Consider the following 27294-nt stretch of genomic DNA (forward strand, 5'->3'; position numbering starts at 1 on the left):
CTCAAGAATTCCAAGAGATCAGATATTGTAATAGTGATTCTTCCACTTTTTCCTAAGACAAAACAAATCCTAAAATGGTGTTTTACTACCTCAGGTGCAGAATTAAAATCTAGTGCAGATGTTTGTCTTGCTGACAAGTACTGTATTTAAGTATGGGATTTGTACTGTACTAAAGGAAATGAAAATAGGTTTATAGGAATAGGAGTGTTGTGAAATGACTCATTGGTTACATCCTATCATCTAAATTTGAGTGGATTATTAAAGCACAGGTTCTAGTTTGCCATTTGTAACACCACAACAGGAAGAAACAATACCCTTTCCTGTTAATAGGGCACCTTTGAAGATTGCTCCTTCCCTACACAAGGGACTTGACCTGCCCAGAGAAACAGCAGAGTATGGACAGCCAGACACCCACAGTGAAGAGCCTGGAGCTTGCAGTTTATGGAAAGAAACTGAAGTGGGAAGACAGAATTCCAGAGGCCCACAGGGAGCAGATGAATTTATCAGCAATTAAGAAAGCCACCAAAGTGGCAGAAGGCAGCACACATCCACTGGAACACAGGTCAAGAGTGCTTTTTCTTTTTTTTTTTTGTTTTAGTGGCTCTCAGTTCTAGTTACAAGATTTGAATTTTACTGAAAAGAAGAAAATTTAATATATCTTCTGGTAGGCCAGAAGTCAGTTCCCAGGTATAAGTAACTGTTAATATTAATAATGCATTAGCTGACTTGGATTGGTTTCCAAGAGATCCTCCTATTTTGTCCCTCTGCTTCTATAGCTGCAAGAAGAAAAACACTCCAGTTTGACTTGAAAAGGGTCTTTTTTCCCTGCATAAGTAATGTCCAATGTGGGAAGATTGAGAACTGAGTACTAAGCCTACTGTACTTTCTCCATATGCATGGCTTTAAATTGGGCTACTGCTTTTATTCAGAAGGAATAACTTCTTTCTTGCACAGAGCTTGGAATTGTCAGGTTCAAAATGACAAAAATAAGATTACAGTGAGGTAAATAATCAAAGCCTTCAACTTTGCACAAAACTTAAATAAAACTATTTATTCTGGAGACCATAAATAGCTGGTAGTCTGATAAGAAAGAAATGAGAGCAATCAAATTACTGATTTCAGTCCTTTTTTGATGCTTCCAGTGAAAATACTTTCCACATGAGGAAATTCTTTTTCCTACCTTGTGCTTGCATTTTTTTTCCCCTTACATATATGTCAACAAATATTTTCACTCTCAAATCATGCTAACATACCTTTCACCAATTTGCCATCACTGACAGTTTTAGGAGGAACATCCTTTTTTGTTCCTGGAAGTCCCTTAGCACTTGGCTCAGACGCATCTTCAGGTGCATGTTCATCTGCAAATTGAGTCTCACTCGGTGTATCGCCAGCATTATCTGCTGGAACATCTTCAGATGAAGATACTCCCTTTTTCAAAAGAGAAGTGCAAGTTTAGTAACTGGTTAGTTCACGAAACAATTAATGCATTGGTAATTTTGTCAGCCACTTCCAAAAAGAACCAAATTATCAGCTAATCATGTAACAGCAGATTTTACATCAATAAGTATTCAGGACTGAAAGTCTGCTTCTTATAAATAATGCACTGCTTCATGCAATCCCACAGGCTGCAAGAACTACAGACCTACAGCAGGAGTGAAGAAATTATTTTGCAGATGTCAGGCTTTTGCCAACAACTGTTTTAATAGTTATGGGTTTAAAATGATATTCCTTTTTCCCCCAAAAAATATATCCTTTTAGGTCTTGAACTCCAGAGTCCAGGACAAAATTCACATAAGTTAATTCACAGCTATGGAATGAAAACTTATGATGGTTTTGGCCAACAACTGCATGACATCTTTACAGGCATTAGCACAGGCTAATGAGTTTGATTTGTTCCAACATTTTGCTGAAGAAAATTGGGCTTATCAATGTTTTCTGTGGCATGGATACAGTAGAATTGTGCTGAGATACTTTCAAAGGAAGGAACTACAAGTTCTACTATTAACATGACTATCTCTAAACTCCCAGCATAAAAAATTTAGGATGGGTATTGTAGAACATTATAAATATTTACATGGCAAGTCATGCAATGACATTATATAATTTAACACTTAAATGAGCCTCTCAAACAGAAAGGTTGCTTTCCACTGGCTGCCGTTAAGTACACTTAACGTTGAAATACCAGGTACAGAAGAGGTGCTTTCATTGGTCCCTGCAGCCATTCCCTGACCAACAGAACTAATTTCTGAAAATCCTCAAAGGGGAAAAACATGAGCAAAAAAGGCACTTCAGCCTGTAGGTACCAAAGCCAGTAGTACAATTCCTTATTAACTTTAATGGCCAAAAGGAGAACAATCAATTGCATTAGTTGCCTATGTGCACATTACTAAAACATAAAGATAATATTGAAATCATTATTCTAAAAAAATTAAAGAGAAGGGCATTATCTACAAAACCATGCAGCAGGAAAATATGCATTGAAACATAAGACCTCAAGGGATTTAGACCAGTTTCTGCTTGCTTCTTAGCTGTAGTTGTTGAACACTTAAAATGAATCCTTTATTATTACACTTCAGTGACTGTACAATTTCCCCCCCAAAATAAACGTTAACAAGTCCTTATTAATTATGTAAGCATTATAAATTCAACCCACTGGTTTGGAAATTAGAAATTGTAGAACAACAGTCACCATTGTGGTACAGAGCAATCTTGCATGTCATTTATCAACTCAATAAGATCATATTTGCCAGAGTTTATCTTTAAAAGCAATGTTTTCAAAACATTTTTCATGATTAAAACAAAATATTAGACATAAGTGTTTCAAACAGCAACTAGTATTGAATGTCTTCATTTTCCAGGAAGTGGTATTGAGGAGTTTACCCACAGGCCTACCTTCTTCAGTTTAAGGTTCCCTAATCCAAGCCTTCAGATGACAAATGACATAGGGTACATAAAAAGAATAGCTCTTTCTCATGAAAAGTTATTAGATAATGCATTTCTGAAACTATCTGCAATTTTCTTTTCAGTAAGGCAACAGTCTAATGAGATTAGTTAACATGAGAACAGCGGGGAAAAAAAAGAATGCCAGATTTGAGTATTGTCTAATAACACAGACTAGAAGCACAGCAAGTTGGAAAATGAGGCGAGGCTCTGAACTTTCAAAATTGTTTCAGTCAATCATGACAAGACTCTTCAACAAAACCTCCCTCAGAAAAAAACATGTCAGAAAACTATTCTAGCTGCTGTGCCGCAAAGAAGCACAAGGCTTATGAGAAGGCGTGGTTATAAAAGGGCTACACCTAGCGTTTCTGACAACACAACACTTAGCCCAATCCTCCCAAATTCTAAACCTCCACAGAGCATTTCTTCTCTCACATACCAAGACAAAAGATTTTCAGGTTGCCATTTTATATTACCACATCGAGTGGCTGTGTATACTAAAAAGCAAAAAACTAAGTATCACACCACCTCACATATCTTTATTTAAATGTTACACAAATCTTAAAAACAGCAACAAAAAAAGCATTCATATCCTCTGCTGAACATTTCCTCCATAATTCAGTACTCCATTTTTAAAATGTCTAATGATAACACAACAGATAAGCAAGTTCTTTTCTTACTTACACTGCATTTGTAATATATGTATATACAAACACACGTACCTGACAGTTGTCACTGCTCTCTTTTTGAAGGAAGAACTGCTTTTTAAATTCATAATAAGCATTATACTGGTGCCATGGTTGCAGGAACTCAAATCTGTGAAAAGAAAACTGAATATGTGAAAAATGCACAAAAGCACAACAATCCTTTGCTATGTAACTTTCTCTAGTAAATGGAACACTACTTGGTGTTTGCAAGCACTTGTGCATAAACTTTCAGAGGAGACACATTCAGAGAATGCTTTCTAGAGGCATTTTTGTTAGCCTGGATGTTTTGAGGATTTGGGCAATAATGTTTTAGCATTACCATTAGGTAAGTTCCTGAATTCCAATTAAAAGAAATACAGTATGTCTCTTCTTGAGACCTATGTGTCCTGGTAATGTATTTAAAAATGAAAATCTCAACTTTTAAAATAGAAGTCAAAACAACATTTTCTCTCACCTGAGATCATTCTTGGCACGAACGCTGGTTTCAAATTTTATCCCATTCCTAGCAACATATTCAGCCAGCTTATCAATAACAGGCTGGATATCTGGGGGTGGAGGTATAATGGCAACCACTGGAGTAATTGTGCTGAAAACATCAAAAGTATATTATATTAATAAATATAACATAAATACCTTTCAAACTGTTGCTTTAGCAAAAAACCCATTCCACGGAGGTTTGCTGTAAAAATAACTTGATTTTTATCATGCAAAAACTTCATAGTAGGAGAGTAACAACTACACACAATATCAAAGACCAAGTGGAGACAATCAAAGCTGTATCAACAGTGAGCAACAACCGAGGAATCACCAGAAACAGGAACCCTTCCTAAATACTTTATGTAGAAGCACAGGAAAGACACCCCTCCAAACAACAAGCAAATCTCTATGTGGTACCTTGTAGTCGTTGTTGTAGAAGTCAACCCACTGCTGCTATCTGTTGTGTCTGGGGGAGGTGGAGGTGTAGTACCAGGAGGTGGAGGTACTGTTGCTACCCCTGTAGTGCTTGATACAGTTACCCCTGCAGGCAACGCATTGTAATAGGTAGCAACATCTATTCCTGGAGGTGGAGGTGCGAGGCAATAGGTTCCATCAGGTAGCATATAGTAACTATAATACATGGCTGCCACAGTTGCTATTAAAAAAAAAAATTAAGGACAACGTTTTAATCAGATGAAAAACTCTCAATTGAAAAAAGACATCAGTACAAACACACTGAGAATCCAGATGGACACAACACACTAAGAAATTGTATCTAATTTCTTATGTGAAAAAAAAAAAAGGAAGTAAGATTCTTCCTATTAATGCATTCAGGATGAATGTAGATTAAGGGACAGAATCAGAATGTACTGAAGGACAGCTGGAAGCCAAATAGGTATGAATAGAGAAGTGAACCAGAAAAGCCCTAACAAAAAATCATTCTTCCTAATCTAATTCACCTCTGGCAGTTTAACTCAGTCAAAACGAAGATGTTTTAAGAAAGAAATGCACATATATTCAGAATTCACATCTAGAAATATAAACACACACACATCTTAAACCAATCTGTTGCTATACACACTTATTTACAGAAACTTCAAAAAATAGACAGGTTTGGTGATTTAACATCAATACAATGACCAACTGATGTGACAAAGTTTTCCACGTCACAGGCCTCTCCAGTTCTAAGCATTTATTTCCTGAGAGTGCAAAAGCTTATGGCTTTCTTCCTTCAAAAATAGCATTTTACAATGCTTTAATTAGCTTAATGCTTTTAAGTGGCAGATACTTCTTGTAAATCTACAGATTTTCTGCAGGAAGATGGATAAGCAAAAAGTATTCAGGTAAAGTATTTCAAAGGATTTACAGTAAGAGTTTATATTTCTGGAGGCAAAGTTTAATCAACGCATTAAATTGTAATGAATTATCCTCTTAAAAGTTTCATAAACATTCCTGTGTGGCAGTGTTTACTTTCTTCAAAGAATAAGTTATGTAAAAAGAGAGCAGAAAAAAGATCTGTTAAATTTTAAAGGCAAGGAGCAGAGCTGCAACACATCTTTCCACATTACTCACTTATAATTTAAATATAACATTGCTTTTGTTGTTCCTGTTGAGAAAAAAAGCCAAATTTAACATCTGCTCCTTTATTAAGGAATGCCCTCTGTAGCTATGGAACTTAAAAGCCTGTATTCCCTCTCAGATACTGTAACAAGAAATAACATTTCAATGATCAGTTTTAAATGTTGAATCTTGTACATTCCTCAGCTTTATTTTCTATTTATAACACTGCACCAGTGCATAGAATAAAAAGGAAAATAATCAATAATCATAGGAACTGACTACTAAAAATTTACTGTAAAACTACTTCTAATTTTAGTAAAGAATACTCTGCTAAAACCTGGTTTTATCACTTCAGTGGGATCTTTCAATTTATGTGGGTTTTTTACCTTTGCAGTTTTTTCTCAGTGTTAGATAGTTCAGAAAAATCATTCCATATGGATTTACCAATGGCATTTTGCTTAATATAATATGTTTTCTTAATGGGAATCTCATGAGTTACTTTATAGGACAGTTTTATATTCAACAGAGAAGGCATTCACTAGGCTTCATTAACAGAAATTGATGGACGTTATCAAAAAACATTAAGGGTACTGTGCTAACTACATCCACAGACTACAGACTTGGCCTCCTGCCTGCCCACCCCCTTCACCCCATTTCTGTTTTCTCTAAGCAGATAACGTACAACTACTTGATGGGAGAATGCACCTTCAGAGAGGCAGGAGATTGAAAAAGGATAAATATCAATTACTAATGATCAAGTACGAAGCCAACGTATTTTCCTCCCAGCAGCATCCACATACAACCCATCAAGACACACCATCAGTTGCCTAATCACAATGCACTTACAGTCAGAAGAATATTCTGCCTGTGATGTCTGTACAGCTGCCCCATCTGTTGACTGTGGTGTGGATGAGTTATTATCTGATTGTGCTTTGCGCACCAGCGCTGCAAGTGGATGATCAGGGTCTACCACCTTCAAAGGCTGAAAACATTTTGAAAACAGAACAACAGATTCAAATTTGAAGTATATATTTAAAGCATGGTAGCATCAACTTAACCTAGAAAGCAAATGTATCTATGCTAATATTCATCAATGACATTGCTCAAACAGTGAAGTTACTGGGTTCTGTAGCTCTCACATGCAGAATCAAGTTCTTTTTGGAAAACAGGTGGAAGACAAAACTCATACTTCACTGTGAACAGAAATGCCCACATTAAAAAAATGGGCATTACTCCTTTACTATCAAGGCTGGGATAAGCACAGAACCTGACTGGTCTAAATATCACACAGCACCAATGCCATTTTTCTGAAAGCCTAAAATGTGCACAACCATCTGTCATTGCCAGTATTCCATCACTGTTCAGCTCAGAAAACAAAAATAACTAAGACATCCAGCAAAATTACATTTAATGAGTAGTACATTCTGCCAAAATATTGTTTGTTGAAACTATTACTTCACATAAATATTTTATCTACTAAAATCTAAAAAGAAAACATTCCCTCTGTGCTTATATACTGAAGGTATTAAATATCTTAATCTCTTCAGCTACAGTACAGGTTATGTGGGACAAATTCTTGAGTGATGTCCTCAACACCAGAGGGCATAAAAAATAGAAATGTAATTTCTTACAAATGGAAAAACGACAATTTATGTACTAGAGAAAAGGTAACCAAACCATATACAGATAGACACAGTCTGGCAAGAAAACATAAATTGTTGTTAAAGAACATCAGAATATTTGAGGCCACGAATCAGGTGTTTTACAAGGTATAAAGTTATTTTAACAGTACCTTCATGAGCTCTTCGAGCCGACTGCATTTTTTAGATGCAAAGAGACTTGGATGCAGATAATTCCCATCATCATCGTCATCATCATCATCTTCTTCCTCAGATTTGACTCTTGAGTCTAAACAAAAGCAATGTCTGAATTTTATCTGGGATTCCTATGGATTTATTTTGCAAGGAGAGAAATACAGCATAGGACAAGCATATATTCTTAAAAAAAACTAATCTTTTCACTTATCTGTTTATACACCAAAACCAAGATACAAGAAGACACTGCTACCCATCAATAAAACTAAAACCTTAGCGCACAGATCACTTCTCTGCTGGACTACAGCTATAAAAACGTTTCTAACAGCTCCAACATCAAAGCAGCTCTTGTGTCTGAAAGGTTCCCAAACCAGGATTTTCTTTTAAAAAATCTCTTCTGACTTAAAAAAAAATTTGAATCATCAGATCAATCTGAGCTAACAGCATTGCCAAGTCCAACCTAGCACCCAGCCCTAGCCAGTCAGCTAGACCATGGCACTAAGTGCCTCATCCAGGCTTTTCTTGAACACCCCCTGGGACGGTGACTCCACCACCTCCCTGGGCAGCCCATTCCAATGCCAATCACTCTCTCTGTGAAGAACTTCCTCCCAGCATCCACCCTATACTTCCCCCGGCACAGCTTGAGACTGTGTCCCCCTGTTCTGTTGCTGGTTGTCTGGGAGAAGAGACCAACCCCGATCTGCCTACAGCTTCCCTTCAGGTAGTTGTAGACAGCAATGAGCTCACCCCTGAGCCTCCTCTTCTTCAGCCTAAACAACCCCAGCTTCCTCAGCCTCTCCTCATAGGGTTTGTGTTCCAGGCCTTTCATCAGCTTTGTCGCCCTTCTCTGGGCATGTTCCAGTATCTCAACTTCTCTCTTGAATGGAGGAGCCCAGAAGTGGACACAGTACTCAAGGTGTGCCCTGAGCAGTGCTGAGTACAGGGGCAGAATAACCTCTCTTGTCCTACTGGCCACACTGTTCCTGATCCAGGCCAGAATGCCATTGGCTCTCCTGGCCACCTGGACACGCTGCTGGCCCATCTTCAGCCTACTCTCTACCAGTACCCCCAGGTCCCTTTCTTCCTGGCTGCTCTCCAGCCACTCTGTCCCCAGCCTGTAGTGCTGCTTGGGCTATTTCACCAAATCAGGCCAGTGGATGTTTGGTAACTCCCACCCTGAAGCTGTCCTCCCCATAGGCAGCAACTTACGTTTTTTCTCGTCGGCTTTGTTTTCGGAAGGAGCAGCGTATCGTCCTTCCTTCATGGCCTTCTGAATGAACTTGTAGTAGGGATTGAGGTAGTGATCAAACCGCAAGAAGTCAAACTGGGAGTTGCGTGCTTGTTTGGCTTTCAGCATAATCTCAAACTGTGCTCCCTGCTTGCAGACAAAGTTTGCAGTTCGTTCTATAATCGCATGCATTTTTGCTGTTGGTGGCTGTGGGAGTAAAATAACATCTATTTGTATTTTTGTAAGCAGCTTGTACAGTGTTTTAGAACTCCAGAGAGCATTAAGAAAAGTGGTGGTTCCTCGAGCCTCTTCTCAGCTTTAGCCAGGAACTCAGTTTCATAATCATAGAATTATAGAATGATTTGGGTTGGAAGGGACCTTCACAAGTCATCTAGTCCAATCCCTCTGCAGTCAGCAGGGACATCTTCCACTAAATCAGGTTGCTCAGAGCCTTGTTGAGCCTGACCTTGAATATCTCCAGAGATGAGGACTCAACTACCTCTCTGGTCAACCTGTTCCAGTGTTCCACCACCCTCATAGTAAACAACTTGTTCCCAGCATCCAATCTGAATCTACTCTTTAATTTCAAACCACTGCACTTTGTCCTACCACTGCATGCCCTTGTAAACGGTCCCACTCCAGTCTTCTTGCAGGCCTCCTTCAGGTACTGAAAGACTGCTATGAGGTCTCCCTGGAGACTTCTCTTTGAGCAACCCCAGCTCCCTCAGCCTGCCCTTATAGGAGGGGTGTTCCAGCCCCCTGATCATTTTTATGGCCCTCCTCTGGATCCACTCCATCAAGTCCATAATCAGTTTCAACTAGTCAAAGCATATCAGCACTAAAAGGATAAACCAAATCTTTCCTAGATGCTCATTCATTCCCATTTTGCTAGACAATCTCCTTCCATTGGCACAACTATTTTTGCCACTGCACACCAAACTGAAGAGAGGAACAAATCCTGGTTAAGTATGATGTAACAAAACATTCTTTAAAGTCACACAGATGCTTCTGCTGGCACAAGACAGAAGTATTTCTTGACAGAAGTGCCAACTTAAAGCGTCCCTGCCTTAAAATACCTCAAGGCTCAACCTATCTGGTCTGCCTAACAGCTGGCCTTTATTCTGTTATCATTGAATGTGCAAACATTGTTCCTTAACTGGAAATGCTTGTTACTATACATTTGCTTAGGAGGAATATGCTGCTTCTTAAGGCCAGCACAAGAGCTGTCATTCCTATGTGCTGTCACATTCCCACAAAGAGTCACTGAACAATCTGGCAGTAAAAGACAGAAGAAAATTAATGAAGTTAAGCAGCATCCATGCATTTCCACTCCCAAAATCCCATCTAAAGAACACTGCCACATCAAACCAAAGAAGTGAAGAGAACAAGAATACAGTGAAAGAATGAACTTCCACCATTCACCGTCTTTAATTTCATACTCAGATAGCTCTGTTTTGTCTTGTGCTCAATAAATTACAGAAGCAGATACTTGGTGTGCCTACAAAGATTGAAGTGTCACATTAACAATTCCTTTTAGCTCTGTATTTATATTGGTCTAGACACACAAGTATGTTGCAAACCTCAGAATATCTTTCCAGAAGACTAGAAGCACAGGAGACAGCAGTGCTCTATTTAGAGGGGAAAAAAAAGTCTGAGTGTGATCAAAGAGCACATTTTTAGAGATTCTTTTCAGTCAATTGGATCCTTTATTAGAACAACATGTTCAATAATTTCAAGTTTTACTTGCCCCTCTAAAACACTACCAAAGGTTATTTTAACTAGAGGCAATGAAATTCTCAACAAACTGATAACATTTTACACATTGCCAGTCTCATTATTTAATCATTCATCAAGTATCCCAAGCTCTGTGGTTTGTACAGCCAAAAGATTCATAAACAAATCTGCAAATCATCAAGGAAGCTCAAAAAATATTGTATCTGAAATTGCTGTCTGGGCTTGAATTTGAAACTGATACCAGTATAAGCTCCGGAAAACAGGCACTACGAATAACAATCTGCTTTTAATTGACTTGTAAGACTACCAACTTCACTGATACACAAAACTTCAGAAACTTTACAAAGTGAAAAACACTAAATGGCAATCAGAGATGCAGGTATCAGGCATACTCTAGTTCACAATTACACTTAATAAAAACACAAAGCATTTAAACTGAGAAGAACTGTTAAAATTTCTGAAAGTAAGAGTACTTGCCAGAGCAAAAACCCTTCTGAAAACTACTCCAACAACAGAAGTGCTGTCATCTAGTCAGATATTCTGTTCCAATCTTTAATCAGTATTGTAATTAAGAGTTTTTCATGAGTGGATCTCCCTTATTCCAAGTTTAGCATCTATCCCTCAACCTTCAGTATGCATGGAAAGTAAGTCTCAGGTATTCTCAGCCTCTCAATATTCTCATCTGGAGAAAATAAAGCAATTTTCAAGCTCTCCTCCTAAGTTTAACTGATAATTTCCTCTTAAAGACCTTTCCATAAGTATCTGTACACTTCTTAGAGTGCAATGAAGAACAGTTATCTTTGCCCATAACCCTGACATCAAAAAGCACTGGATGACCTCCTGTCTACTTGACACAACTCTTGTATTTTGAGCTCCAGAATGACAGAATTACTTCAATAAGCCCTACATTGCGACCTGCACTTTACATGTAAAATATATCTCAAATTTCAGAACAAAATCAGGCAAAGCAGCTATCTAAACCAACAAAGCACTTTCATCAGCAGTTACTTTCTGGAAACAGCATGCAAACACTAAATAAGCAGCTTCTCACTGAGAACTCAACGTTCTCACTCAAAGGCTGAAGTACAACTCATAATTTAAAGGCAACAATGTATAAAAATTCTTCCCTGAACTCAGAAGTACGTTTCTAGCACTTCACTAATGAAATGTGTAAGACTGTAAGGAAAAGTAGAGGAAGTAGGATTAGAACAAGCAGTGTTGTACATGAGATTTGTTAAAAAGCTCTTATTTTATATAAAAAGAACAGGACAAGAATTTTCATTTAAAAGCTAATGAAGTAGAAAAACACTCTTACACAAACATCCTGTGTTGACTATTAGTTCCTCAAACAGTTTTCCAAATTTTTGCTGCCTAAGGTTATCAAGTTGAGAAAGCAGTCCAAACACAAATCACCACTTTCTTGACCACAGTATAGGAGAAAAAAATATTATCTGACTTTCCAGTGTCTTTGATCCACAACTGCTTGTCTCCTTGAACAGGTTAGTCTTAAACAAAGCCTTACTACACTGCTCAGCTCAAAAAGGATCCAGGAAAAAAGTCCTGAACAGAGGCAATCTTTTGGTTTAATGGTCCTTTAGATTTGGAATGCAAACCCTGGCATCTCTCTAAGTACCTATTCCACAGTAAGTGCCTTTTTTCTTCACTAAGACAGTATTACAAGTGATACTAAATGCACTTAGTGTAAGCACTGCAATAATTCCGGCATGAAAAAGAAGATTCAAAATAGTTGAGAGAACTCAGGAAGTCAAGAATGATCATCTGAATTAAGCTTCTAGAATTATTTTAAATGAACTACACTAAAAGTAATGGAAAATAAAAATTTCAGTAAAGTCCCATAAACTCCTTGAAAATTGACAGAAATCTAGGTTGAGTTAAATGTACACACATACCAGCTCCACATCAGAAGGTACGTTCAGTCCTGGAGGGGCAACAAAAGGTTCTTCATTTTCTTCTGCATTTTCTGTCTGAGCTGTTTCTAAAAGAAGTGACAGATTGTAAAATACTACAGGACCAGACATGTCAAAGTACTCAAACATTAACAAACAATTATAGAAGTATATCTAAAAGCATGTGAAATAAAGGAATTTCTCAAATGAAATGATAAGCAGCATTTTCACTGTTACATCTTAACAGAAGTATTAAGAGGAATAAAGCCCTATAAACTTTAGCCCTGACTACAGTGCTAAAGACAAACAAGTTACAACTTCAATAGAAAAAGCTTAATTTTAATTAATATTGCTTTTTATTTTTACATGAAAACCCACAGAAAATTAAGGTGGACTGTTTTCAGTGCAGTGGGTGAATCCTTTCCTAACAATGATTAAAATACTACAGATACCCAACATCTCTACAGCTGTTAACACTAATACATCTGGGCTATCTGATTTCAGTTCCCTGTTATTCAACCATTTCAACCTATCCAAACAAAACTAAGTCCTTTCATCAGCTTCTCTGCCCTAATGAAACTTGTATGGGAATGCAACAGGGAGGCTGAAATTCAGTTTCATACAGAAATAAATCAGTAGCTGCCTTAATAATTAAAATAAACGTTGTCATTCATCTCTGAGTTCAGCCTAAAATTGCTATGACTCCTTTTCTACCTTTTAGTATATCCAAATATTTAACAGATTTATCATGTGAACTACTCATCTAAAAGAGTTAGTTCTTTTATTAAGATCAATTTGTGTTACATTCTCTTACTTGGTCTACCAGAAATAGCCCTCTGAAAATATTCTGCTTTACCAATTTTTCTAATAATTGAAGTGAAAAAGTTTACTTTTCAAAGTACCTTTTAGCATTATCTTTTCCACTAGCTATAAGAGCAAATGTATTCCAGTTTTATCTTAATAAATTAGACGTCACAAACTGCATGAAAACCTGACTATGGGAACCACAGACATAGACAGCAGACAGCCTGATCATGATTGAGATGTCATAGCAATCACTGCATACAACCTCTTACCCACGCAACAGAGTTTACTTTTTTTTGTTGTTGCTGTTTGGCAGTTTGATTTGTGGTGTTGTTTTTCAAATGAACTCAAAATATTTTAACTCCCCATAGGCACACAGAATGTTTAGCATCAAAGAAAGAAGGGAGAAGCAGTACACAAGCTTCAGCTAATACATGAAGTGTTGACAGAACTACAGTCTGCAATTCACATTACTGTTATCTGCATCTTCCAGTACTGGATTTTCCACACTATGATTTATAAAAGGCAAATGTAAAGAATTTGTAGTCCTGCATCACTGGAAATAGTTACCATATAGCCATCTATTAAAAGTCTGCACAGTAACTACAGCAAAACATAATACTGATGTCTCTATCTCATTTTTGCCCCAAGTACTATCAAGTGTTACTAAAAAAACGTCCCTTTGCTATCCATCATTAAAAAAAAAACCATTCCAGAAGATAAAAGTTTGGCTAAGAAAGCAGACCACTGAAGCTGCGTCTCAGTGACATGTCATGAGAATTTTTACTTCTTTTCAGCAGCACTGAGAATTCTCACACTACACCATAAGACTTCATAATAACTTAGCATGACACTTCCATTATGCATCAAATATTAATTAACTAAATATGAACTTGTTGGAAGACCAGGTAGTTCTCTCTTTGCCAATGACTAAGTCATCATATTTTAACATTATTCCTGAAAATAGGACTTTGTTATGTCTCAAATACATTATTCCAAATAACTCATCCTTCTAGGAAAGAAAAATAATGTGGAGCAATCCAGAAACAAGTTCAACTCATGACAGCTCTCTTACTAAATGAAACTTGAATATTTTTTTCCTCATACACCTGATCAAGCCTTGTAATATTATAGTACATTTCCATGTAGTTTTGCAAAGGCCTCCTACAATACAGACACCCTATAAAGTTCAGCAGATTCCTTTTGGTGACCAGCAGAGAGAGGGCATTCACCTTTTTAATCTCTATGCAAACAAGATGAGGGAACCAAACTACAAACATGTTGCACCCTAGTACCTGAAATTTTTCAGTAGGCTCATCCCTACTCACACGTATGTCCACACAGCATGAAAAACACCCTCATGACAAAAAAAACACTCTAAAATTGTCTGCCAAGAGATCTTAGGCACTATCTGGTTATGGAATGTAGAGACAAACAGCAATAAAACAATTAAATAACCCCCAGAAAAGACAACATCAATATGCATCATTACTGAAGAGCACAGAGGAAACCCTTGGCAGAATGCAAGCCACATGGACACAACCTCTCACACTAAGTTTTAGCAGATAAAAATGTTCCCACATTGTACCATGCACCTTGGTAAGGAAACCACATCTCCTACCACAGTAACCCATCAATAATAGTTAGACAACCCAATCGTTACACAAACCTATTTTGAACTAAGATGTAGTTCAATAACACTAAAGAGCTTCCTTAAGACTTCCATGTTAAAACTGCAGAGTAGCTGTAATTCAAGATGGGAAGATGAGAATCTGAATGGAGAAGGGCACACTATGTTAAAAGCAGACCCACTTATAATGATAATGATGAAATCTGAATTAAAAATATATATTCATCAATTACCATTCTCCATTTGTAATGACCTTTTCCTTCTCAACCAAGAACAGTGTTGACAAGACAGCCCTGTGATGGATTACTATTTTTTCTAAGTAAGATCTGCAAGACAGCAGAACTAGATTTCCTGCCCTGACTACTGTAGTATTGACTGTGCCACAGCAAAAGAACATTTAAGCACAGCAAGAGTGAAATTTGCAAAAACTCAGTAACAGAGTTCCATAAAGGCTGTGTTGAGATTTTATCCTTGGCTTTTAACGATTTTCAATCTTCAATTGCAAGCTGGAGACACAGAGGTGCTGTGTTCTTCCTCTCAATTAACCCTTGCTATTTTTACCTTACCTCTTTGTTTTGCAGGCTGATGCTCCTCCTCTTCAGTGGGTTCTGAAGGGTCATAATAATCACTCCCATAACTGAATCCCACTGCATTATAGGTACCATCCTCTGCCAAAGCTTCGCTCAGTCTTTTATATTCCTCCTCTTGAATAAAAATGCAATTACCAATCATTAGAATATATTTAAAAGCCAATTTCTTTAGAAAAAAAAAGCTGACTTTATTTTTTAAATAAGAAGTTTTCACCTAATCATTTTAAGTTCATTAAAAACTGAACAGAAAAACACAGCATGTACATATGCTGACCATTTATTTCCTCCTGAAGAGATAAAGGCTGTGGGTTAAAGCATTCTAATGTAATTATGCATACAACAGCACAGAATGTCATTTATACAACACTAAAAAATGAAGCAGAATGTGTTTATTTGGGGGGGTTGGGTCTGAAATCCCAGTCTGCCCTCAGAATCTGGGCAATTTCTGTGTGGATCTATATTTAAGCTATCCTGAGGTCCTCTCACATACGCAAAGACTCCCGTTTTTCGAATCCACTGGGTACTGTCAAGATAACATCAGAAAGAGAGTAAAAAATTAGGAGTAAATTTAATTTCACAATTATTTCTTTAAACATGTGCTAAACTCAGGAAGTTTCCTTGAGCAATATACCTTGCCTCGCCTCCTCCTCAAGCAAGTCCGTATGCAAGGCTAAATACCTCTCTTCATCACAGAGGGCTTCTATTCTAGCCTCCTCTTCAGACAATTGATAATCTCTGTTCCACGTGGAATATTCAGCATCATATTCAGAAAGGTCATGTAGGTGACCACGCCCATCATACCTGCAAGACGAAACAGCTGGTCAATGCAAAAAACTTAGGGCTTGGGTTTATGGAACTACTTAAATACTTACCCACTAAAAAAGACAAAAAAAAAAAACAACCAACTTATATGTTAAAGCATATTTCCTTTTAGAGATTACATTTAACTTTGCTAATCATTTGTCACCAACTATCGAAAATTTGTTTAATAGGCTAAATTCCTCTCAATGAAACTAATGAATTATTACAATTAAAGGCAAAAGTATCCTTTAATAGTTTTAAGTGGGATCCATTTCCTTAACAGCTCTTACCGTACGTGCTTCAACCAACCAATCAATGTCACTTGCAAAATAAGTTTTTCTGGGAAGTCAAATAGCTTACATTCACACAAACCCGAATACATAAATACCTATCCGTAAGAACCAAACGGTCGAAATTTCCTCGCTTCTTTCTGCTAGTCCCGAACTCTCAGGAGATATCTTCACCATAGAAACTTGCGTCCATTGGAGGTAAAATCATGGCTAGGCTCGGCCCCTAGCCATTTGGCTGAGGAAATAAGTTCTGGGTTATGTGATAGAGAGACACACATACATAGGAACAGTAACATATACATGCAATTTAAGGAGGTTCACCGTAAAAACGGCCAAGATCTATGACGTACAGTTCCTTTCTAGCAAGCAGAAACCATTGTATCTGCAGGAAAAGCACTGCGTTGGGATAATGTTTATGCATCAGTAAGAGAAACTGATCGGAAAGTGACAGTAAACTCGACTCCGCTGAGGTGTCTTCCCACACACAACTCTTGACTTGTGCCAACTTGCTAGACCAAAAATAAAGAAAGTAAATATTCTTATAGCAAAAAGTTAATGAAATGCATAGGTCTGGTTAATCAAGCTGTCCACAGGCAAACTTCAACCCATGTCTTCTGACATGATTGTGCTTTTCTCAAAATGGTGAAAATGAAGGCTTCCTGCTGCTGGAGATAAAAAGAATCTAAGCTTCCAAAGGAGTTTGTAAGATTAGTAATTGCAAGCTCCCCTAGCTCACAAATGTATGGCCTTCAGTTCTTCCAGTGTTAAGTGTATACACATGCACATACTTAGTTTTTGCTCCCAGCTATTTCTCTAACACCTTTAAGTTGTGTTACCGCTGCACAGCACCACGAGAATGGCCTTTACCTACTGTCTCAGAAGTGATCTGGGCTAGAAGTGTGCATAACAACACTTCTGTTCTCATGCAAGAAATTTAGCGTAGTTAAAAATGTTTATGGTTGGATTTGCATGGGCATTTTTCTCCCATCTTATGGAAAGAAATGAAAAAATCTTCCCTTATTGGTGGTTTTGAAGCCAAATACAGCTGCTGGCTGGAAGAATGAAAAATGCTGCATGGCACCAAAGCAACGAAATCGAGGGAGCAAACATCTACAGTATGTCATGTGTTCCCTTTCAAACCAAAAGCCTTCCATCTTTCCCACTGAGGTTTTCACCTCAGCCATAACTCTTTAGATTTTACTTTCAATGCTCCAAATATACCCAACCTGACCTCCTATCTTCCTCTCTCCAAGAAATGAAGAAATCCATTCTGAATTAATTTCTAAATTCCACCCTGCATTGCTGAAACAACTGGGAACCTGAAGGAACACCAAAGCAGATTCTGTGACCCTCTGGCTGTGAACCTGCACCTACTGCCAACCAACCAAAAAAAGCCACCTCTGACACACAATTTGAAAAGCAAGCACTCAAATTCAAAGCCATTCTGCCTAACACAGTGAATCACGGCACAAGGGAAAATAAATTAGGCCAAGGGCTGCTTTTGGGGTATTTCATCCACAGCCTGCAGATCAATTACACAGGCAAAATAAGGAAAATCATGTCACCTAAGGCGGATAAATCCATTTCCACACCCCACATTGCACCCCTTCTTGCTTAGAGAACAGATGAAGAACTCCCTTGCAACAAGGCTCGCTCAGTTTCCACATGAGAAACGATCATGTTTGTGGCTTGCACTGAAAAGGAACACATCATTCCAAGTCTCCACTCCACTCTGTAGACCCTACTCTGAGAAGTGGTGCAGAAAAAGCCAGCGCACACTGTCAGAAAGCAGGGTACCTCCCAAAGCTGCCAGAGTGGGGAACCCCAAGTTCCCGCTGCCGGGGGTGGGGGGCGGCCCTGCAGCGTTACAAAAGCGGCACTCGAAGCACTCTACCAGAAGCTGCCCTCCATCTCTACCAGCGAAGTCCCACACGTCTGCCAGTGAGCCCTTTGTTCATCCCCCGCCCTCACTTGCCCACAGCATAAGGGGGGGGAACAGAAAGAGGCTATTTAACAGGAGATCTCGCAGCAGAGTCTGGGGGTTGTGTTACACCGACCTATCGATCATGATCTTGGGGTCTCCCATCCAAGGAATAAGGTGTCGCCCCTGCTCCTGGTACTGAGCCTTCTCATCATCTCGAAACAGCTTGCAGGCATAGCCGAACACCAGCAGCTCCACACGGCTATTCCCACCTCCTCCTCCTCCTCCTCCACCTCCTCCGGGGGGCCCGGGGACCGCTGCCCCGCCTGACAACAACATTAGGGGCGGCGGGCCTGCTTCTTCTGCAGTCCGTCGAGAACCTCCGAGCCCTCCGTACATCACCAGCGGATGCAGCGAGGAGGAGGACACTCGCAGTAACAACGACTGTCCGAGAAGCGAGTCCCCCAGAAGGCCGGGCCCGCGCTAAGCTCCCCAGCTCCAGAGCACCACAGTCGCCATCACCCGAAACAAAATGGCGACTCTTCCGCTTCCGCTAGCGGCGCAGAGCTCAGGCTGGCTTCCCGGAGCCGGCAGATTCGCCGTCGCTGTGGGCAGCCCGAGTGCGAAATTGGAGGCAAACGCGGCGCGGCGAACCGAGCTCCACGCTACCGGTAGGACAGCGGCATGCGGCAACAATGGCGAGTTGCCAGTCGGCAGCTATGACGCCACTGGCGTGACGAAAGTGCGGGGCCAGGGGAGGGGAGGAGCGGCGGTCGCCGTGCCTGGGAGGGGCTGCGCCACCTCTGTGGCGGCGCTGGGGGTGGTGTAGCGAGGGGTGGGAGCTTTCTTGATACCTCTGAGGGGAAACGTGTAGGTGGAGTTTAAAAAGGCGACGGGGAAGAGGCGGCTTTGCACAGGCAGAGAGCCGTGTCGCCTAGTGTTCTCACCCGGCTGAGCAGCCCTACGGGGGCCTGACGGCGGGCGGCCGTGGGCGAGACGGGCTGCGGTAGAGCCAGAGAAGTGGAAGGGCTGGGGGCTGTAGAGGTCGGCAGGAATGCCTGTGGGCTGTGGGAAGGTGTAGCTGAAAGCGGCATTCAACGCGGGCCGCGCCGGGGAAAGTCTTAGGCTGGGCCTGGGAGCCAGAACAGGAAGGGGCAAGGCCGCGACGCTGAAGTTTCTCAGTATTGTTTGCCTCGGGATGATGATTTTCATCACTCTTCAAAATCTGCCATGGACATGGTGGTGGTTATTTTAGAATAACAAGAGAAGACGCTGTGTTTTGTATCACAGTATCACCAAGGTTGGAAGAGACCTCACAGATCAAGTCCAACCCTTTAGCACAGAGCTCAAGGCTAGACCATGGCACCAAGTGCCACGTCCAATCCTGCCTTGAACTGCCCCAGGGACGGCGACTCCACCACCTCCCCGGGCAGCCCATTCCAGTGTCCAATGACTCTCTCAGTGAAGAACTTTCTCCTCACCTCCAGCCTAAATTTCCCCTGGCGCAGCCTGAGGCTGTGTCCTCTCGTTCTGGTGCTGGCCACCTGAGAGAAGAGAGCAACCTCCTCCTGGCCACAACCACCCTTCAGGTAGTTTCCTACAGAAGTCAATCCATGCCTGTCATGGAAGGTAGTTTTAGGAGAATTATGGGGAAAACACGCGAGGCTAACTTGTGAAGATCAAGTGATTGATTGCTCAGACACGGAGATCCCCCTCCCAAAACTAGATCACCCACGTGAATTCTTTGATAGGAGGTTGCAGAGTGACATTTCAGAAAACGGCAAATAAGGAGAGTCTGTGATTTTAGAGTTTTCTGAGTCTCTGAAGTTGTTCAGTCTTTAGGTAAAAGAGTCCGTTGCTCTACTCACTGTTAGGCAGTTCAGTTCAGGTGGATTCGAAGTTTGGGGCGGTGTCCTTTCCTCTGTCAGGATCGGGCCCAAGCGGGCAGGTTGTCCGCTGCGGCCTTTGTATTCGAGCAGACTGATCTGGAGCAGGAGCGAGGCAGGCAGGCAGGTGAGCGAGCAAGCGGAACAGGCAAAAAGGTTCCCGATCCAGGCAGGCACACTGTTTTATAATGTTTCTAAAGAGGTGTGCCCGAGCATTTCAGGTAATTTTACGTTATTTTTACAGATTGGTACAAAGTTATAATCAACCTGCACAATTGGAGAATTTTTACCAAAACAACTTCCAAGACCACCCCAAGTTCGGCCCACACCAGGTGTTGAGCGGGCCTGAGAACTGCCATTCCCCCTAACCAGAACAGTGGCCAATGTTTACCTTTTATCTCGACTAGGGAGAGATTCTCTCATGAGACTGGAGGATTGTTTTGGTTTCTTTGCGATGGTTTGGCCTTCAATGTGAGGCACTAAAACTTGCACAACATGGACCTGTTAGGGGCTTCCGCTACCCTCCATGACAATGCCCTTTGTTACAAGAGGTTTTGGATGCCCAAACACTGTGTTTTGTAGTTTCCTACAGAAGTTAATCCATGCCCTTTGTTACAAGAGGTTCCAGATGCTCAGACACTGTTTTGTAGTTTCCTGCGGAAGTCAATCCATGCCCTTTGTTACAAGAGGTTCCAGATGCTCAGAGAGTGTGTTTTGTAGTTTCCTGAAGAAGTCAATCCATGCCCTTTGTTACAAGAGGTTCCGGATGCCCAGACACTGTGTTTTGTAGTTTCCTACAGAAGTTAATCCATGCCCTTTGTTACAAGAGGTTCCAGATGCTCAGACACTGTTTTGTAGTTTCCTGCAGAAGTCAATCCATGCCCTTTGTTACAAGAGGTTCCAGATGCCCACAAACACAGGCATAGCTGGTGGGGCTTTCCCGTGTGAGCAGCTCACTGAAGTCAGTGTACGCAGAGGAATTAGCTATGTGAAACAGCGTGAGAAATGCAACGCGCTAGGAAGGAGAGGAATAGCTTGTGTCAGCGTTTAGAAATACCTGCTGCCATGTGAATTTACTGAAGGAAAAAGGTGGAAACTTCCTTTGGACACCATTCATCTGTAGTCATGGTATCAAAACAAGAAATCCATGGAGTTTCCATGCTATCTTTCAAAGTTAACTACAAAATCTGAGTATACTGCTGCTTTTAAGTACTTGTGATGCATCCACAGTTCCACCTGCTATCCCATGTCCTTGCAATCATTATTCAAAGTCTACTAAACATCTATACCTTTTGCAATGACTTTGTGGAAGTTACCAGTAATTACCTGACTGATACTTGAAAGCTACCAATCCTCTCAAGGTAGATGCTTCAGACTTACCTTTCTCTTTATAAACATAATGACTGAGTTGTTTTCATGAAGTTCTAAGTGTAATACTTGCCTTTGGGAAGAAGACAGGTGGGAACATGCTTGAATGTTGTGCAACGATTTCATACCGGTTGGGAAACATTTTGAGTAAGAAAAGAGCAGGGGAAAAACATAGAGAAAAAACTCCAAGGAAGAAAAGAAAAGAAGAGTTTTTGATAAGGATTGTAAGAAAGCAATAAGTGGTGAGGGTTTTGGTGACTTGCACTACCAGAAGACTTAGGGAAATGATTCAGCAAAGTGATAGCATGGCACAAAAATAGCTTTATACCATTGAACTAGTAAGTAATAAGATAACCTCAGACCATTTTACTGAGACATCAGCATTTGAGACAAGGACATAAACTGTCTATGAGTCAGATAAAGGACAAAATTAGACATGTCACAAAGGATGCAGTTACAGGGAATGGAGAGTGTGTTTTAATGATGACTTTAATAGTGAAATGAATAAAAGCAAACAAACAGCAATTCCCCAGGCAGCTGAGCCATTTGTAGAAGAACCAAGAGGCCACTGGAACACTCAGGAACAATAAAAGCATCAGGTGCTGATAAGGTTCCCACTGAGTTATTAAGAGCAGGAGGGGATAAGACTTTAATTTGGTGGTTTGAAAATAGTGTAAAGAAATGGGATCCATGTGTCTGTGCTTTGAGAAAGAAGACAAAGTGAAATGTGTGGCCTTGGGGCAGCATCATGCTGTGTATTGCAGCATGTGATGTTCTAGGCTGTTTGTTCACGTGGAATTAGAATTTCTGTAAAAGGAAAAAGAAATAAGAAAGGTTTCTGGGAAGAACTGGACTGCAGCACAACAGTTCCTTTCATATTATTGAGTACCTGAGGAAAATAAGTAGGATCATGAGCAGGCTCTATACATCTTCAATGTATTTAAGAAAACATGTCAGAATGTTTTAACAATAGAAATAGTAATAGAAAAGTCTTCATCCCTTTTTCCCCCAGTATGTGTAAAAAGATCTTTTATCTTTTTTCCCCCTCATTTTTGGGGTGTTTTCTACTGTACAACATTATTGGGAAAATTCAGACAATAGGCTCATAATCTTCTATGTTGGTCATCATGCAACAAAAGTCCTTGTGAGAGATCTACCATAAGGGATTTTGTTGATCAACACAAGCACAACATTTTTTATGATAGCAACAGAAAGTTTGCCTATTGCTGTATTAATCTTGACATTAACACTCTCAAACTATTGAAGTAGGTTTGCTATTTTTTGTAGAAAAAATAGCAGCTTGGCTCCACTTAGCCAGACTACAGCCTAAGATGTTTTTCTGTTGGTTCATTGTGGAACCTGATGTGAACCTGTACTGTCGTCAGACTTGTTTATCTCAGTGGGGTATTGCAACAGAAGAGCTGCTGTGTTTGTTAGGGAAGGGTGCATGGTATCTGCATGATTTCCTTGAACACTGAAGTTGTACATGGTTATTCTCTTGAAGAATGTATCTTCTAAATCACTGTGACTTTTTGAGCAGATTTTGTTGTGACTTCTGCCATTACTGAAGCATCGAGAGAAAAAACATACGGTAATTCCAATCCAATTGAATTGGAATCCCATTTTAAATACAGAACTGCTGTAGAGCACTAGCTAGGTAAACAATTTATGGGTATGTTGATGACTGCAGTGTGCAGCTGGCTGCATTAATGACTGGATGCAGAGTAGTGCTTAAGGATTTCCATCTCTCTTTAATTGTAAGCTTGCTGTAATTCATAGCTTATTTGCTCACTTTACACTCAGAGTTACTTACCTCTTCAATGAGTTGTATAAAGTTTCTGTCTCTTTCTCAAAATCATAAGGTAAAACCTGCCCTCTTTCTAGCCCAGTGTTTCTATCCAGTAGCCACCTTTCTTACCCTAGTACGTGACACAGATACGCCATGTATCCTTTGGTAGGGCTTTTTTGGTTTGTTTTAGGTTTAAATGCTTATGTATTTCACAGCCTGCCAATTTTTATGGCTTTTTTATTTGTTTACTGTCTTTAGGCAGAGGATTGCTTTATTGAGGGTGGTTGTAAAAAGCAAAGATGCACTTAAATATGAACAGAAAAAAGAAGACACAAAGCTTGTCCCTTTTCCCTTGCCTTTGCTTTCTTTTTATTCAAAGCCATCTTCGCTGCCGTATTTTATAAGGCTTTTTATTACTGCATGCTTGAAGAGGGTAAATTAAACCTTATGAGTAGCACTAACAATCAGTGCTGGATTTGCTCTTCAATTCTTTTATAGCAGTAGTTTGTTTTATTACAGTTTCTTCCAAAAAATTGTTCTTGTATATGAGACATTTTCAGTTAGTGTGCAAAAATTTCTATTACTGTACGAAAGATTGCTGGAGAAAATGAAATAGCTTCAAAATATAATCAGTTTACAATTAACCAAATTCTTTGCATTCAGTGTTCATCATAGATTTGCTTTCATTCTGAGTTCTCTCATGAGTGTGTTGTGGTTTTGTTTGCAAAGCTTAGCATCACTGGGCCATAACTTCTATGGGTTTTGATTTTTAAGTAACTGTCTTGCAGATAAAGTAATCAAAGTGAACTGCTACTTAGTAGACAGCACTGATGTGCTTATGAACAACCTTCCAAGCTGATAATGTATCTGTCTCATGGCAGGGTGATTTTACACTAAATTCTTCATGCAACAAAACATCTCACCCCGTCTTACAGTATGGCCAATTGTATTTAATCTCCTTGTAGCCAGTACGAGGAATCCTCTGCAGAAGACACGAAGGTCATAGCTGAGCATGTTTACTGCATACAGAAAATAAACTTAGTTTTCCTATCAGTGGTACCATTTATCTAGTGGTGTGGTAACATTCCTGCCTAAACCATGACGGTCATTGATCTGCTGCTAGAAGAGACCCTAATTTGATACACACAAAAATAATTGCTTTCTGATTTTATTTTAACTTTGTTTTTTTTTACCTTACCTCATTGGGAACGTACAAATAGCAGGGCAAAAGTCTGCCCTTGTGTAACCCTGTATTAGAACCACTGTTATTTATTTGTGATAGTAACATGCTGGAAGAACCAAAGACAGATTCATTAGCAGTAATGGATTGTGGTGCCATGTTTATTACTAATAACAACAAGGAAATACAGATTATGAGTGGCTGCTATTGGATGTGATAAAATGAAAGTAGTAGGCAGGGAAAGGCTTATTGCACGCTTCATGGCTCTGGTAATTTGTTGATCTCTTCCCCACGCCTCACCCCCCCCCAGCCCCCCATGAAGTAAAATTGTTCTCCACTGCTTTTTTGAGGCTTCTCTCTCAAATGATACTAAAGCACCCCAGGCCCTCTGCGTTCTTTAGAGAAATAATCAATACTCCACTCCTGTGTGGAGATAATTACTAAAGATTTGGGCTGGGTAGACCACTATTCATTCCTAGACTGGAAAAAAAGGTGGAGCAGCAGCAGTTTGTATTGTTTGTTATCTTCTTTAATGTTCTGTGATCTTTTGTTCTGCAGTGTATTTTTGGGGGGAATGTTTTAACTGAATTTGCCCTTAATTCTCAAATCCTTTGCCAAAGATAAATGATTCCAGATAACATGATGAGAAGTTTCATAGATGGCAGACAGCAGAGTAGCTCTTAAGCTTCTCATGCTGGGGTCTATTCAAAGTGGTGATCTGGTTGTATTTTAAATGCTGGTAGTTGAATGTCAATAAAGATAGCCCGTTGGCTCCTTTAACCCATAGGAGAGCCACAGGAATGTGTAAATAGATAAAATAAAGCACGCACAAAAAACGTATTTTTCCCTTTTGTTGTCATGTTGTTTGTGAACATACTGGAGTAGGCTTTATTTTTACTACCTTTTAGTTTTGATTTTTTTTTTAGTTGTTTGCCTCACAATTGCTTTTTAATTCCTGGGACTGCTCAATATCTTGAGCCTGTTTGTCTGTTTGCTCAGAGAGTCTTCTGCCTGCTCAGCTTCCATTCTCGGGCAACTGGGACCTTTGTTGATCCATTATGGAAAGCAGAACATTCAGTCCATATTGTAGGATGTGAACCTTGAAAACAATTGTATTTTGCTTAAGTGTGATGGAAAATTAACTTAAAGTTTGACTAGGTTGAGCTGTAATGGTGGCTTTTGTCAAATAGAAATCACTGACACTGCACTCTTGTGTGTGGGTGAAGATGTCTTCTGAAAGGTTTATGTTCAGAATTACTGATGGAGTTTGCTGCAGGAGCAATTGGCACCAGGACAGTTTGCTTAACCAGCCTGTAGGGAGAAATGGGGCTACTGAGCCCTTGATAGTGTGCATGAAATGATGTAATCATACGGACTTAGAAGTGAAAGTTGTTTTGTGTGATGTCTGTAACTGCTGTGGTTTTTCATACCTGCTTTTGTGTTAGATCTTAGTGCAGAGAAATTTGCAAGGAATTTGAAAAAAATCTTGATATAAAAAAGTCTCCTGATTGAATCAGGATATATCTTTAACAAATGCTAACTTCTTGGGCAGACAGCTTACAAACCAAAAAGCAGACCATTACTAACCTATCAGTTACCTAGCTGAGTAATAGCTTGTCAGGAGTGTGAAAGCACTCACTTATGGGCATGTTAACCCCATGCCAGATGGCAATGGGGCAGTGGGCTGTGTGCTTTTCCTTGTGACTCTCTGCATATTGAAGCTGACTTGTACAAAGACCTTCAGCCACACTGCCTGGTAGGACTAGACAGTTCTCAAAGATGCCAAATAAGAAGGTTGAAGTGTTGTCACACCAGTCTGGATGACCAAATCCAGTTATTTTTTTCTCTCTAAGGCTTCAAATTTTCTTGGATGAAAAATCCTTAAGCTTCTCTTTTGCTGTTCAGTGTTTGGCTTTCAAATGTCTCAGCAATGACAAGTGTTTTGCATTCAACAGCTGGTGCTTTTGGAGTGTGCTAAACACTGTGCCTTCAAAGCAGTTGGTGCAAAGCCACGTGTAATTTGCCACTTTCTTGTGTTTTAACTCTAGAACAACTTTTCTTCATCTCTTTCAAAACTCTTGGCCTTCCCAGTCACACACCGACTGGGATCAAGTGAGGGATGTAAGAAGCTAGCGGAGCTGTTGTCCCTTCATGGTGCATCTGCTGGGTATAAATTGTTAGTGTATTTATAAAGGCAGTATCTGAGATTTGGATAAAAAAAAAAAAAGGCTCTTTATTGCCCTTCACTGAAGTGTGCTTAAATGCCTTAGCCTCTGCGCTCTGTGTTTGGGACAACCTCCATTCCTGAAGGTGGATGAAACTGGACCTGTACTTAAAAATATATGCTTAGATCCAGTGATTTATTTCAAACACCTCATACATCTGAGTAGAAAATGTTAACTAAGTGATAAAGGTGACATCTACGTTAGGATTTATTACTCCAAAATTAATTGACTTTGTTTCAGAGTGGGACTTGTGCTGTCTTCCTCTATGGATGTCAATTCTCAGTGCCTTTTTTTATGCTACTTTTTATAATACATAATCCTGTGTGCAAGGTTCAGAACTTTAATGATCAAAGGGAAAACCTGAGCTACTAAATCTGGAGGCAACCTGCTCCAAGGTCCTTGATGCTTCATAAAAGTGCCTCTCTGCCTAATGCAGTGGTTAT

At 39.8% G+C, this 27294-nt stretch overlaps 1 protein-coding gene across 4 annotated transcripts in view; it reads right to left on the reverse strand.

Annotated features, from left to right (window-relative positions):
- SFSWAP (splicing factor SWAP) overlaps positions 1-18994 on the reverse strand; it is a 49486-nt gene extending 30492 nt beyond the window's left edge. Inside the window, exons 1-11 of one of the 4 annotated variants that reach the window (XM_064169025.1) lie at positions 18540-18994; positions 16023-16192; positions 15368-15505; positions 12371-12456; positions 8708-8933; positions 7477-7592; positions 6531-6666; positions 4542-4779; positions 4102-4233; positions 3663-3756; positions 1254-1428 (exon numbers count right to left, since the gene is read on the reverse strand). In XM_064169025.1, the coding sequence (XP_064025095.1) occupies positions 1254-1428; positions 3663-3756; positions 4102-4233; positions 4542-4779; positions 6531-6666; positions 7477-7592; positions 8708-8933; positions 12371-12456; positions 15368-15505; positions 16023-16192; positions 18540-18802 (1774 nt within the window). In that variant the 5' untranslated portion in view covers positions 18803-18994. Of the gene's footprint in view, positions 1-1253; positions 1429-3662; positions 3757-4101; positions 4234-4541; positions 4780-6530; positions 6667-7476; positions 7593-8707; positions 8934-12370; positions 12457-15367; positions 15506-16022 lie in introns of all 4 variants that reach the window. The other 3 variants (XM_064169024.1, XM_064169026.1, XM_064169027.1) reach the window with 3 other exon arrangements.
- Positions 18995-27294: the final 8300 nt, after the last annotated feature.

This window comes from Pogoniulus pusillus, chromosome 30 (assembly GCF_015220805.1).
Source record: "Pogoniulus pusillus isolate bPogPus1 chromosome 30, bPogPus1.pri, whole genome shotgun sequence".
NCBI lineage: Eukaryota > Metazoa > Chordata > Aves > Piciformes > Lybiidae > Pogoniulus > Pogoniulus pusillus.